The sequence below is a fragment of the Hippocampus bargibanti genome, linkage group LG10, assembly GCF_051943395.1.
Source record: "Hippocampus bargibanti isolate YZ-2025 linkage group LG10, ASM5194339v1, whole genome shotgun sequence".
Classification (NCBI taxonomy): Eukaryota; Metazoa; Chordata; class Actinopteri; order Syngnathiformes; family Syngnathidae; genus Hippocampus; species Hippocampus bargibanti.
In genome coordinates, this window is record NC_142743.1 from 14,521,669 (window position 1) to 14,535,650 (window position 13,982).

Genomic DNA, 13,982 nt, shown 5'->3' on the forward strand with positions numbered 1-13,982 from the left:
CTGATTGTTCCTACATTCCTGACTAACGATTGGCCTATTACACCCACACCCCCCGGTATCACCTCATCAGCATAACGACCCTCATCAGCATTGCGAAAGTTGCCTAACCTGTTTTGCCTGAGCAGGCTATTGTATGAACGATCCAAATTGAACCTCACACCACCAGACCGGTTTAATGAAGGATTTTGTTGTTTTATAAGAATCGCCTCTTTTACCCCCCTTTCAAACCATCTATGTTCTTTCGCTAAGATTTTAACCTCATTGTCGTCAAATGAGTGGTTGCTAGCTTTTAGGTGCAAATGTACTGCCGATTGAGGCCCACTAGTATTATCCCTGCGATGTTGATAAAGTCTTTTTTTGAGAATTTGTTGAGTCTCCCCAATGTACTGCTCTTTACAATTTTCATTGTAAGAATGAAAATTGTAAAGAGCAGTACATTGGGGAGCTGATGAGGTGATACCGGGGGGTGTGGGTGTAATAGGCCAATCGTTAGTCAGGAATGTAGGAACAATCAGTGGGGCCACAGGGGGGGGTCCCGCGCCCCCCCCAACCTGAGAGTAGGGACCTATCATAGCTGTGTCCGGCGCCACCAGGTCTGGACATTAGGGATATATAAATGGGGCCGATACGACCAGTCAGACTTTAGTTCGCTGACGAAGCCTCTTGGATAGGAGGCGAAACGTCCGAAACCTTCACTTTTGTACAGATGACGGCTGAAGAAACCTTCTCATCGACAAAATCTTGCATGTGAATTTAATGTCCTTTTTCTTTTGAGTTGATCTTTCCACAGTAAATGTTGAAGGTTCTTGGCTTCATTCTTGTCAAGAGAATCCACACCACCTTTCGTGTTTTACTGCCTCCTATTTGCCTTGATTGGATTTACTTGTATTAGTCTCGCTGTGGAGAAATTTACATTTCACAGCAGTAAAGTTATGAAAAGTTGAAAGGATACTGGACTGGCACTAAGTGCTGTGTTTTTTTGGCCCTATGATGCAGCCATTATGACTAACCTTCCCATCACCTGCCTTTTTTTCTGGTCTTAACATCATCTTAATATGCCACATGTTGACATGAAGATCATAAGGCTGTGTCCACACTGCAGGGAATGAAAATGTTTGGATTTGAGGTTCTATCTGATCTTTTAAATGTTCAAAATAGCTTTCACATCCACAAATGGCATTTTAGGTCATGATGAAAGATTTTTGGATTGAATTGGATGTACATTTGTCTCGCATTGGAGAAATTTAAATTTCACAGCAGCAAAGTTATGAAAGGAAGAGGAAAGAAAATAGAAAACAAAATACCGGAGCTACTAGAAAGGCAGCCACTCTCATGGCACCATCTTGAAGTAAAAAAACTAAATAAATAATATGACAACACATAGACACAGATAGTCATTCATTCTTCATCACTTGCTGTACCTTTGTGACATGAAGCAATACTTGACATAATTGTGATTATAAAAAGATTCGGGACTAATAGCAGTTTTGTTCTTCGGATAATCCCTCAAATGTTTATAATACATTTATAATTTAAAAGCGCCTTTAAAAACTCTCAAGGTCACTTTCCAGTCGCAGGATCGGTTTTTATATATTTCATGAGCACGGGGTGTTTTTTTTTTTTGTAACTGATTTTCTTGTGCGCCACAAAATCCTCCACTACTGTTCAAAATGAAAAGCTCTGCTTTCAAATCAATACCTGGACTGTGATACCTCGGTTTACGAACCCCTTGGCTTACGAACTTCTTGGTTTACCAACGTTACATTTTTGAAAAATTTACCTTGGCATACGAACGTTACCTTGGCATACGAACTTTTTTTTCGTACATCAATGATTGATGTGTCGTTCGCGAACGAGCCTGTTCTTCTAACAACAAAATGGCAGCCGACTGTTTTTGTCTTGTATTCCCCTCCCCCAGTCGGGTTAAAGCCACGTGATTGGTCAAGGACAGCAGTGAGGGGGGTGGGGGTGGTTTAAACATTAAAGAGACAGCAGGCAGACGACAGTGAGAGTTTGAACTTTGATAGTTCAAAGGCAGAGTGTAGACTGCAAGGTTAAAATATCCCATCAATCAGGTTCCACAAACAACCCACAATCCATCTGTATACTTCATTCAAAAAGCTATCAACCCAATCCAACTAAACAGAACACAATTGATGAGGAACTAGATACAATTATCACATAGAAAGCACCTACTAGGGATCATTCTTCAAGATGGCGAAAGAAGGTTAAGTTCCTCTTCAAGTGTTTAATGCTGATGAAACCAGCCACTCCATTCCATCAAGTCATCAACAACCATCTCAAAGGTAAATAAAACGACTTTATTATACTGTAGTTTATTTCTTTAATTATAATACAATAACACATTTATTATACATAAAATAAGGTATATTTTGTGTAGTTTTAAGGCTTAGAAAATTAGAAAGTAGAAAATTATGTTTTATGGGGACCTGGGAAGATTATTCTTATTTTAATCGTTACCTATGGGAAATTAATTTTTGGGGTACACACTTTTCGCCTTTCACACACTGTCCTGAAACCAATTAAGTTTGAAAACCAATGTATCACTGTACTTGATTCCGGTTTCTGTGACAAATGCAAATGACAAGTACGGGCGTCGACTATTTTTTTAAACAATTAGTTCTAACACTGGCTGTGATCTTGAGTGCATTCTGTTGTACTTTTGATCAAATACAATGTTCATATTTATGTTTTAAGCTGCTTTACATTCACACAATAAGGGTAAAAATATGCATTCTCTTTGAAGACGTTGTGAACTACAGTGGGCTGGCCTTCAAGATGAAACTCCAGGAATAAAAAAAAATCCGCCCGTGTCTATGAATCATTTTTACAATTATTTTTAGCTTGCTTCTTCAAATCCCTTGCCATTGCCAATATCGTTCCTTCGTTCACGTTTCTTTTCAGTGGTCAATGTTCTTGTTTTTTTTCGGCAAAAAAATACTATCGGATATCGGATATATCGATAGTCCCGGTTATATCGATACTATTTCTATGCACGCACGGAGAAAATTACATGCAAACAGGGTCGGATATATCGGTAGTCCCGGTTATATCGATATTTTTTCGGACTCCCTTGAATATCGATATAACGAGACTTTACTGTATTGTAATGCCCCTGGTGTGATCCACACAGGCTCTCTCGCGGACTCCTAGTTTTTTTTTTTTTTTTTTTTTTTTTTTTTTTTTTTTTTATTAATTCAAATGGCATGCAAACATACAAAGCAACAGAAACAAACAAACAAACAACACTGCAAACAAAACACAACAAAGGTAGACAAAACCATTGGTTTTGAATAGCTTGTGGAGCTTCTAAAAGTACATCTGAGGTGTGTCTCAGCAAATCTTTCTGCATACTTGATATTTTAGGAAATAGGAGTTCCTGACAGATAATCATTTTACAAGAAGAAAAAAGAGGAGAGAAGAACAAAATCGCGGACTCCTAGTTGTCGGGTCCTCCCTTCTCTCCGTGACGTCACACTCCCCCGACCAGCCCAGCCCTCAAACATGCAAATCACAAACACCGGACGTTACAATTTGTCAACAAAGATGTCAACCGCGGTGGAAGCGACCCTTATGTCTTTTTGACCCTGCATTGTCATCTTCCAATATTTCAAAACAGTAACGAGCGTTTGTGACAAAGTATGGCGAGTGAAAATACATGACGTCTGTTTTCACACGTTGTAAATTAAAAAACAAAGACGTCTTCAGGACACTTAAAAGTACTGTATGTGCACATTTCCCACTGCGGCATCTTTAGTCCATGCATATTTTGATCGTTTATCACTACATTCTACGTTATGGCTTCATAACGAACGCGCTGTACGTTGTCAAAGTTTAACTACAAATGACATCACAAAGTTTACACTCACTTGTAGTCAAGAGAGTGTAAACAGTAGAGTTTACATGTTGCTAGGCAACGCGGCGGGGTACTCATGGTGCTCGGTCCATTCTTTGGAGTCCGCGGTCCTTCCCTTTTGCTCAATGATAAGATTATACCGAAAACATGCTGTTTGAATCTGAAAACACCAAAACGTCCATCTACGACCAAATAGCGGATTTGCAGCGTAAACTTCAACTTTTAGGTAAGTTGGTTTCGCTTAGTCGAGGCTGTGATCACTTGTAACTTAATTGATGAAATCGAGTGTGATAATGATTATGACCTCACGCTACGCGCTGACGGGCAGAGAGCGACAGGAGTGCCTACTATGAAAGCTCCCAGTCAGCTTTGGAGAAGAACCGCCAGAACATCTTGCAACTCCGAGAGGAGAACAGGGACCTGAAAAAGAGGGTTGCGGAAGCCGAAGCCGTGAGGACAACAGACACGCAACGTGATGCCTCGATATCCTCACTGAGATCATATTGACCACATTCGACTGTCTTTTCCTCTTTAGGATGAACAACAATTTGTTCAGTCGGCCTTACACGGCCGAGGCGTGGAAAAGGACATGGGACGACCAATGTCTGGGAAGGTTTGTATGCACCAACTCTGAATGTATATTGGCAATGTGGCCACAGCAACATCGATATGTATGTGTTATAACCATGTCAGATGTAAAAAAAATATGTATTCAAACGCTCTCAAGGGCACTTTACAGTCACAGACAAGCATAGATACAATAATAAATGAAATAATAATAAATAAAATTAAAAATTAAAAATTAAAAATTAAAAATTAAAAATTAAAATTAAAAAATTAAAAATTAAAAAAAAAATAAATAATAAATAATAAATAATAAATAATAAATAATAAATAAATATACAGAAAGAGAAGAGAGAGAAACACATACACTTACACATACACATACAGATACAGATACAGATACAGATACAGATACAGATACAGATACAGATACAGATATATAGATATAGATATAGATATAGATATAGATATAGATATAGATATAGATATAGATATAGATATAGATATTGATACAGACATCTTTTACATCGGATGCCCTTCCTGTCACAACCCTCTGTGTTAATCCAGGCTGGGGGACTGGCACAATAAGACACTGGCTTGTGTCCCCTTGTGGCTACAGAACAAGACACTCAATGAACTTAATAACGATGAAGATGCTCGATAAAAGGCCCCAAAACACAACATGGTCATCGGCACAGCAACGTTCAAATAAAGTAAAACTACTCACCATTTTATGACAATGCTCTGATTTTACCATGAAATGGGCATCTCTTTCATTACTTTGAACACCAATTAAAGTTTTAAATTCCTCTAAACTACACTAATTAGAGTTTAAACTTACACTCTAAACTACTTCATTGTGAGTTTTAAACTAACAAACTCAATTTCATTCTTGTAGACTAGTGCACGATAAAATATTTGGGGGACAATTGATATGGATAGAGATATAGATATAGAAACAGATATCGATATACCGTAGATACAGACATCGGTATAGATGCAGCTATTGATACAGATACCAGCATTCAAGACTAGCAGGGGCTCCTCTACTTGTGTCGTTCTAGAGTTATTTGTTTAGAGTCAGGGAAGAAATAAAATCACTAATAACACAAAGCATAACATCGGATAACAACTGAGGACAATCCTTCGACGGATCCGATAAAAATGTTCGAATATAGCCGGATTACCGGTTTGTTTTGGACAGATATCAATGATCTGTCACAATTGTTTTCAACAACTTATTTTTAATGTATCTTAGCTTTCAAGATGTAACACAGCAATACATGAAATGTAAGGGTTCTCCTCTTGTGCTCCCAGGCAGCCCTATCCAAACTTGAACATCGGGTAGCATCCAAAATGAAGCGTCTCAACGCCCTGAGACACACAACTCTAACTCATCAGCGTCGCCTCGAGGACCTCAAGAGGGAGTGTCTCAGATTGGAAGCAGTGGGCTTCAATCAAGCACTTTCAGAAAAGGAGGAAATTACAATGGTAGTGCTTTTCTTTTTACATGCAAAAACTGACATTTTCCTGCCACTCTGACTGACTCAACACCTGATTTAAAAAAAAGTAGTTTTAATTATTCACCCCCACTCTTCAACTCATACGAATGACAAGCGTTGACACATTTGTATGTTTATTTATTTAGCTTCAAACTATCTGTCATCCTTTTAAAGTGAGAAAACTGTAGGAGTCCAATGTCGACTTTGCCTTTAAGAGGTTTCACAAAATTTGACATTCACCACTCGGAAGAACAGGAATCTGATGCAGAAAAGCAAAACAAATGCAAGGCCACTCTTACCTTGAATTACCTCAAGACTCTTATTTTTATGATTAGATTTCAGAAAATGACAATTATTTCAAATAGATTAGTTCATCTGGTTTATTTAAAAAATATATACATTACATAGAAGGAAAGTCATCCCCATATATATTTGGTCCCATGTACATTTTGTGCTATTTTGTGATTCTGATGTTTGCATGTGCCAATGTGTTAGTGTGCCGCTGTTTTTTAGCTGATTAAACGTGGTCAAAACACTTGACATTTTTTGCTCTCTGAACCTGCAGAAATTGAGGTCACTGCAGAACTGCCTGGAGAAGAACCAGCTAAAGTGCAAGGAAGCTGCAAACATTATGACAAACTACCTCAAACTCAAACGTCACTTGCAAGTTAGTTTTCACCATGACTTGAAGGACCCTCCTCAATTGGGAGACCTTGACTCAATCATCCTTCTCTTTTTTTTGTTCAATGTATGGCAGGAGGAGGGCCTGACTTTTCAGGGTCAAATAGACGGTCTCGAAGCAGAAATTATGAAGTACAGGAAGGAATTGCAGGAAGTACAGGATATGAACAACAAAGCTCAGTTGTCCAAAGAAACTGCAATTGTAATTTACCAATATGTCCTACACAATTTCATCAAATTTACACTGGCACAAATGATTTTATGTAAATATACTCTAGCATCATATTCATCCATAAACTGCTTCAAGTTACAAGTGACACAATCTCCTATTGACTATTTTTGTATTGCTCACACACACACTTTTTGCAACCTTCCAGGCCGAGTTACAGCAACAGGAGGAGCTGTTCTACAAAGAGCACCAAGAAAAAGATTATCTTTTAGCCATCTACCGGAAAAGGGTGCAGGAAATCAAGGCCAGGGCTGAAAAATTAGATGTGAGTCACAAAAACAAAAAGACTGTACAGTATTGAGTATTGTTCACTTGCATGAGAAAATCTCAAAACCAACACGTTAAATCAAGCGTAATCAAATGTGTTGAACCCCACTGTTATGATCTACAGGCTCAGAGGAAAAATGTACAACAAGACGAGCTGAACAGTGAAGTGGAGTCGGGCGCAGCCAAGATGGCTGCTGAAATGGAACAGAGCATTAGCATGTTTGATGAGACTCTCCAAAGTATGAAGGATGCCACTGGTTACACAGATACACAGGTAACAATGCGGAAAAGGCATCGGTTACACCAAGAGTGTCAACAACATTTTTGTCACGGGCGACTTTGGAGTTAGCTTTTCCCTCAAAGAGCCGTTATGACTGTGAAACCAAGTAAATGTTTTTGGAATTATCTCATTGTATTATTATATGTAGACAAACACATTGATGGATAACTAGTTTTGTCATGACTCAACTATGTTTGTTCAATTTGATTGAGCATTTTTTTCAGACAATGTTCTCTTTTAGGGAAGAGAAAAACTTCTGTCACTTCAGCCTGTATCGACTTACATTACTGCTTCCTAATAATGTGTCTTTAACTCATTCAATGTCATGCACAAATTCATTTGGAAATTGAAAATATGACAGAGCGCCAGTCCCAAATTTTGTTCGGGTTTTGTTTTTTCTTGTTTGGGTGCCGATAAAGCGCCGGTCATGGCATCTGGCAATGTTTTTCTCTTCCACAAGGGGGCAGTGTTTCCATTTTTTCCATCTTGAGCTGTTATAGCGCTATATAAACCAATGTGTGCCGCTTCATAAAAATACAAAAAGCAGTAGTTTTTATCAAGACGAGAGGAAAACCTCCATCTCTCCATCATTTGATCCCTTGTCCGCTATAGGATGGCAGTTTAGCAACCATTCATACCTATGTGGTAAATCAAACATTAATGTGCATGTTTTTAGAATATGAGAGGAAGTCACACAGTATCCTGACAACCCCAAAGCAGAGAACTGTTAGACAGATGTTCTAAGCACCATTGCACCATGCTGAAAGGACTCCAGACTCTTTTAATGGGTTGTGCTTATTCTGTTTGTTCCTTGGTGGCCTAAAGTCAGAAAAAATGATGAGGAAAAGGTCTTCTGCAACTTGTAGTATACATACATATTTCTGTGTCCTCTCTACAGGAGGTCATGGATCGTTACATTGCCCAGAGGGAAACTCATCAACATATGCAAGTAATGAAAGCAGAGAACGAGTATGTTCTGGAGCAGCTAAAGGAGCAGAAGGTGCAACTGAAAAAACAGTTTGACGCCATGAAGTATTCGGGAGAAACAAAACTGTCTAGGTGAGAAAAGTCGGAGTGCAGCAGTAGTACGATGATCTTTGTGTCATTTCTGAGAATGTGTATGCATGTGCCACTTGACTTGTTTTCTTGTTTAGAGTTTTTAAAATGATAAATAATTATTTTAACTCATTCACTGCCAGACGTGCAAAAATGTGTGCACTCCAGCGGCAGGGTTTTTGTCATTATTACTTGAATTGCAGGACCCACAGAACACAGTGATACCTCATTTAATGTAAAACAGATTCTTTTCTTACAGACAGTGTAGACAGGATGAACTTAATACAACTATTAGTGATACCTCATCTTTAGCTTTAGCTTTAGTTTACAAACTTGTCGCCTTACGAACATTAAATTCGCGAGAATATAATCTTGGCATACGAACTAGTTTTCGGCAAACGAACCAAACCACACCGAGCGCCACGGTGGCTGACAAACTAGTTTTCGGCGGAAGAACACCAAACCACACGGTGAGAAAAGCGCCATGGCGGACTGGTTTTCATCACCCCTTTCCTTGAGTGCATATGTGGTTTGTTATCAAGCATACTTTTGCTATTATGGGACCGAAAAAGACCCTACCACAGGCTAGTGTTCAGCCGAAGAGGTCACAACACATAATTACGGTCGAGCAGAAGAAGGAGATCATCGAGAAACACGAACGAGGTGTGCGTTTGTGTGAGGGTATTATCGCTGAGAAAGCACGGCAAATTCACTCGGATATCATCAAAGGACAACCTAGAAGTTCATCATCCATTGACAACTATCATCACAAAGGTAAATAAAATGACTACTACATAGTACAGTTTATTTCTTTAATTAAAATACAATAGCACATTTATTATACATAAAATAAGGTATATGTTGTGTAGTTTTAAGGCTTATTTCGTAGAAAATTGTTTTTTATGGGACCTGGGAATGGATTAATCTCATTTTTCATGGTTTCTTATGGGAAATACATGTTTGGCAAATTAACTTTTTGTCTTACACACACTTTCTGGGAACCAATTAAGTTTGTAAACTGACGTATCACTGTACATAGGTTGCTTGAGTTTTCGGACTACACAAACATTCAATACAGCGTTAGCAACCGTAGACTCTCTTCTTTCATCAGAAATAAAGAGTTAATTTCTAAATTTTATGGGTCTGGAGTTATATGAGCTTTAAACAAGGGCGGCTGTCCAAAATACAATGCAATACTTACACATTGGTTTATAAAGCTTAAACAACAGCTGAAGCTGGAACAAAGCACACACATGAAAAAAGTGAAATGCTGCTCCCTTGTGGAAAAGACAAAACATTGCCAGAGGCCAAGGCCAGCGCTTTATCGGCACCCAAGAATGGAAAAAAAAGATCAAATTTGGGAATGGTGCTCCATGTCATATTTTCAATTCCCGAATAAATTCGTGAATGTCAGTGAATGAGTTAAATGATCAATAATGCTTCTGTCTAAAAAAGCCCATTCATTTTCTCCATAGTGAACAGAGGTTGCTGGACAAGTGTGAACAAGAGCTGGTGGTTAAGCAGCAGAGTTGTGAAACAGCGAAGGAACGTCTGTCTTGTCTTGTCAAAACCCTTAGCAGTATCCAAGCTGGAGTGGAGCACCTATCAGATCAACTTAATCAAATCTCTCTGGTAAAAAAAAAACAATGAAAAAAAATCCTTCTAGTGAAAATTAATTGGCGGCCTACCCATGCTCGTGTGGGCTTTCTCCGGGTTCTTCTGTTTCCTCCTGCATTCCAAAAACATGCATGTCAGGATGATTGAAAGTTCCAAATTTGTCCTTAGGTGTGAATGTGAATTGTTGTTCTCTTCTGTGTGCCTTGCGATTGACTGGCAGCCGGTTCAGGGTGTCCTCCACCTACTGGCCCAAGAGAGATGCTGCAATTTGATCAATTTGATTTAGACCAGGGGTGTCAAAGTCATTTTTTTTGCCGCGGGCCACATTGTAGTTATGATTTCCTCTCGAGGGCCGTTATGAATTTGGGGAACCCATTAGAATGTTTAAATCCCTTCAAATATTACATAAAGAGCACACAGCAAATTAATGACTAACTCGTTTTCAAATCTGAAGTCAAGAATAATGACTTTTATTGTGGTTGACATCCAAAAATATGAAATTTTGGCTCAGATTTTAGCAATTATCATGGAATTTAACAAGTTTGATTTGCTTTCGCGGGCCGAAAAAAATGATGTGGCGGGCCGGATTTGGCCCGCGGGCCTTGACTTTGACACCTATGATTTAGACTGTTTGAGATTCAATTTGGTCATCGGTGTGTTGCAGATTTCTCTCAGATTTTTTTTGGTAGGTTTGGTCTTGAGTCAAGTAAATTTACTCAGGAACTGCACATATTTTGTCTAAGTATTATTTTTTTTCTGCAATCACTCATGTTGCCTCTTATGTCCTTGTTAAAGAATGAACCACCGCCAGATATTTCTCCAAACTCCGAAGAATTTGTAGTGCAGCTGCTGGCCCAGTGTGAGCGTAAAGTGCTGTTCCTTCAGCGCAAGCTTCGTGGAATGGATCTCAAAGAGATTTCCAAGGACATGGAAGAAGAGGAGGTGAGACACAGCGAGAAGTTGAGATTTTGCTTGGGGAATGACACTTTTTCTTTTGCTACCCGTTTGTGCTTTTAGCCGAAACACAAATGGGTGTTTTGGATACATAAAATCTTAAAGGCACTCATTAGCTCATTGACAAGAACACAAGAATGTTATAACAAAAGCTGACCTTGATGTAAGTTGATGAACGTATACAATAGAATATAAAAAAAGCATTTTAGAAAACATAGTTTTCAGTGGGCGACAAGAAAATGCAATTGGGTGATGGATGGACAGATGCGTGGATGAACGGACGGACAGAGAATGACACAAACAAATAATACGGCTACATATGTTTTTTTGTGAAGTTCTATTTTATGATTGAGAAGCAACTGCCTGCTTACAACAAACGAGTCACTGTGTCGGAGGACCAAGAGATGGGGCTCTTAACAAACGGTGAGATTACACACAGGAACACACACACACAAACGTGTAAACAAGGGCACTCATTTGCAATGTTGGTTTCAGAAGAGGAGAATGAAGAGGAAGAAGGCATCCTTTCACGAGAGGCACTAAAGCGCCGCTCTCAGGCTATGATTGATTCCATGTCCAAAAATAAATCCTGGAAGGTCAAGAAGGGCAAGTAGCTGAGATTCTCAAAGGCAGAGAGTGGAGAGTTTTGATTAGGTAGCGCAGGTCATTGCTCGATACAAAAAGCAAAACTATACTATGGATGGAAAAAAAAATACAGTGATACCTCAGTTTACGAACCCCTTGGCTTACAAACGTTTTGGTTTACGAATGTTAAATTTATGAAAATTTTACCTTGGCATACGAACTTTTTTCGTACACAGAGCTGCCTCAATGAGTGATGTGTCTTTCGCGGACGAGCCGGTTCTTCTGACAACAAAATGGCAGCCGACTGTTTTTGTCCTCTATTCCCTGCCCCCAGTCTTCAGTTAAAGCCACGTGATTGGTCAAGAAAGCAGCAGTGAGGGGAGGTGGTTTAAACATTAAAGAGACAGGCAGACAACAGTGAGAGAGTTTCAACTTTGAGAGTTCAAAGGCAGAGTGTAGACTGCAAGGTTAAAATATCCCATCAATCAGGCTCCACAAACAACCCACACAACACTTGTACACTTGATGCAAAAAGTTATCAACCCGGCTAAACAGAACACAATTGATGAGGAACTAGATAAAATTATCACAGAGAAAGCACTGACAAGGGATCATTCCTCAAGATGGTGAAAGAAGAAGGGTCCGTTCCTCATCAAGTGTTTAATGCTGATGAAACCATCAACGACCATCACAAAGGTAAATAAAACGACTTTATTATACAGTAGTTATTACAGTTCATTTCTTTAATTATAATACAATAGAACATTTATTATACTTAAATAAGGTACATTTTGTGTAATTTTAAGGCTTAGAAAATCAGAAAGTAGAAAATTATGTTTTATGGGCACCTGGGAACAGATTATTCTTATTTTAATCGTTACCTATGGGAAATTAATTTTTTGGGACACACACTTTTCGCCTTTCACACACTGTCCTGGAACCAATTAAGTTCGAAAACCAAGGTATCACTGTACTGTACGAATACAAATACAATAACACTCCAAAAAAACAAAAAAAAAACAAAAGATGCATATAATCACAGTAAATCCTGGAAGCGCGTCATGGTGGCTGATCACTCAGAACCCTTGCGGGTGAGTAAGAAAAATGCCTTGACTTTGACATCTGTGATCTAGAGTATTTGCAGTTCGAGAAACAATTTAGTTTTTATTTTTAAAGAATCCTCTGTTAAATATGGTGTGTGATGCGCCATTATCGTCATCAGGAGGTCAACGGTGACAATTTTGGTATAGTATGAGGCGAGCTGTGCATGCACAAGACAGAACAAGAACAGATCAAGTGCTTATAATGGTGATGTCATGGAACCTGTTTGAAGGTTGCTAGGTGGAGTGACTCTTCTTCCACTACATTTCGCACAATGGTTGAAGAAATGGCTCGGTACACCCACAGTGAGGTTCTGTTGTTATGGACTGCATGTATCAAACAGCTGTCTTGGAGTCAACCAGCCAGACCAGTTTCAACTAATCGAAACCACTTGAACTCACACCCCCCCCGACTCTCACTTTTGTACAATAACCTACATTTCTTTGTTTTTGTGTTAGTGCATATCCTCTAATCATTGTTACTAATAAAAGAAATATTATAGCAATGTCATTCTTTGGATTATATTGCAGTTTATACCTGTACAATAGTAAGAAATGATTTTGGATGGTTTTTTTGGTCTTCATATTCCCTTTAAATTGAAAAATTGGGATGTGTGGGCCTAGTGGTAAACATACCCACTTGACCATTAAGAGGTTGGGGGTTTGAATCTCAGGTCTTGAACTTCCTATTTGGAATTTACATGTTGTCTTTTGAGCTTGGCTGTTTCTGAGCACGGCAGATTCACACATTAAACAATCAGGTTCGGACTCTAAGTTGCCCTTGGGTGTGATTATAAAGGAATCATTCTTTTGTTTGATATGTCGCGGGTGTGCTCCACTCGAGCACACTCGGTCGGGATAGTAGCTCAAGCCTATCCTAGACCTAGGTCTTTGGGTCGTAAACAGGTTAGACCACACCCAAAATTGGAGGGCACGCATAAATGAATAAACATTTACATTCTCAATGGACCTATGGTGCTTGTTTTTGGAATGTGCAATGAAAATTGAGTAGCTGGATAAAACCCATGCAGACAAGGGGAGAGCAAGCAGTCCACACAAGAACCATATCTCAGCACTGCAAGGCGAACATGCCTCCTTCAGAGAAAACACAAAACAAAAGAAAAAAATTAGATCGCAAACAAAACAGAAGAAAATGTGATATTGCAAACATGATTTTATTTATTTGTAAGAGGATTAGGGCCACTGAAGAAAAAGAAATAAGGTTGACAAGAGTCTGACTTTTTCCTCAGAATTCTGAGAATAAAGTCAG

The 13,982-nt window shown here is 38.9% G+C and overlaps 1 protein-coding gene across 1 annotated transcript; it reads left to right on the forward strand.

Moving 5' to 3' along the window:
* The first annotated feature begins 3,956 nt into the window (after positions 1 to 3,956).
* odad3 (outer dynein arm docking complex subunit 3) lies at positions 3,957 to 13,140 on the forward strand. Its single transcript, XM_089006268.1, has 13 exons — positions 3,957 to 4,103; positions 4,206 to 4,327; positions 4,413 to 4,490; positions 5,759 to 5,932; positions 6,509 to 6,610; positions 6,701 to 6,826; positions 7,002 to 7,118; positions 7,245 to 7,394; positions 8,299 to 8,459; positions 9,932 to 10,088; positions 10,869 to 11,015; positions 11,363 to 11,450; positions 11,523 to 13,140. The coding sequence occupies exons 1-13, from the start codon at positions 4,025 to 4,027 to the stop codon at positions 11,639 to 11,641; spliced, it is 1,620 nt and encodes a 539-aa protein (XP_088862394.1). The 5' UTR covers positions 3,957 to 4,024; the 3' UTR covers positions 11,642 to 13,140.
* The last annotated feature ends 842 nt before the right edge of the window (positions 13,141 to 13,982 follow it).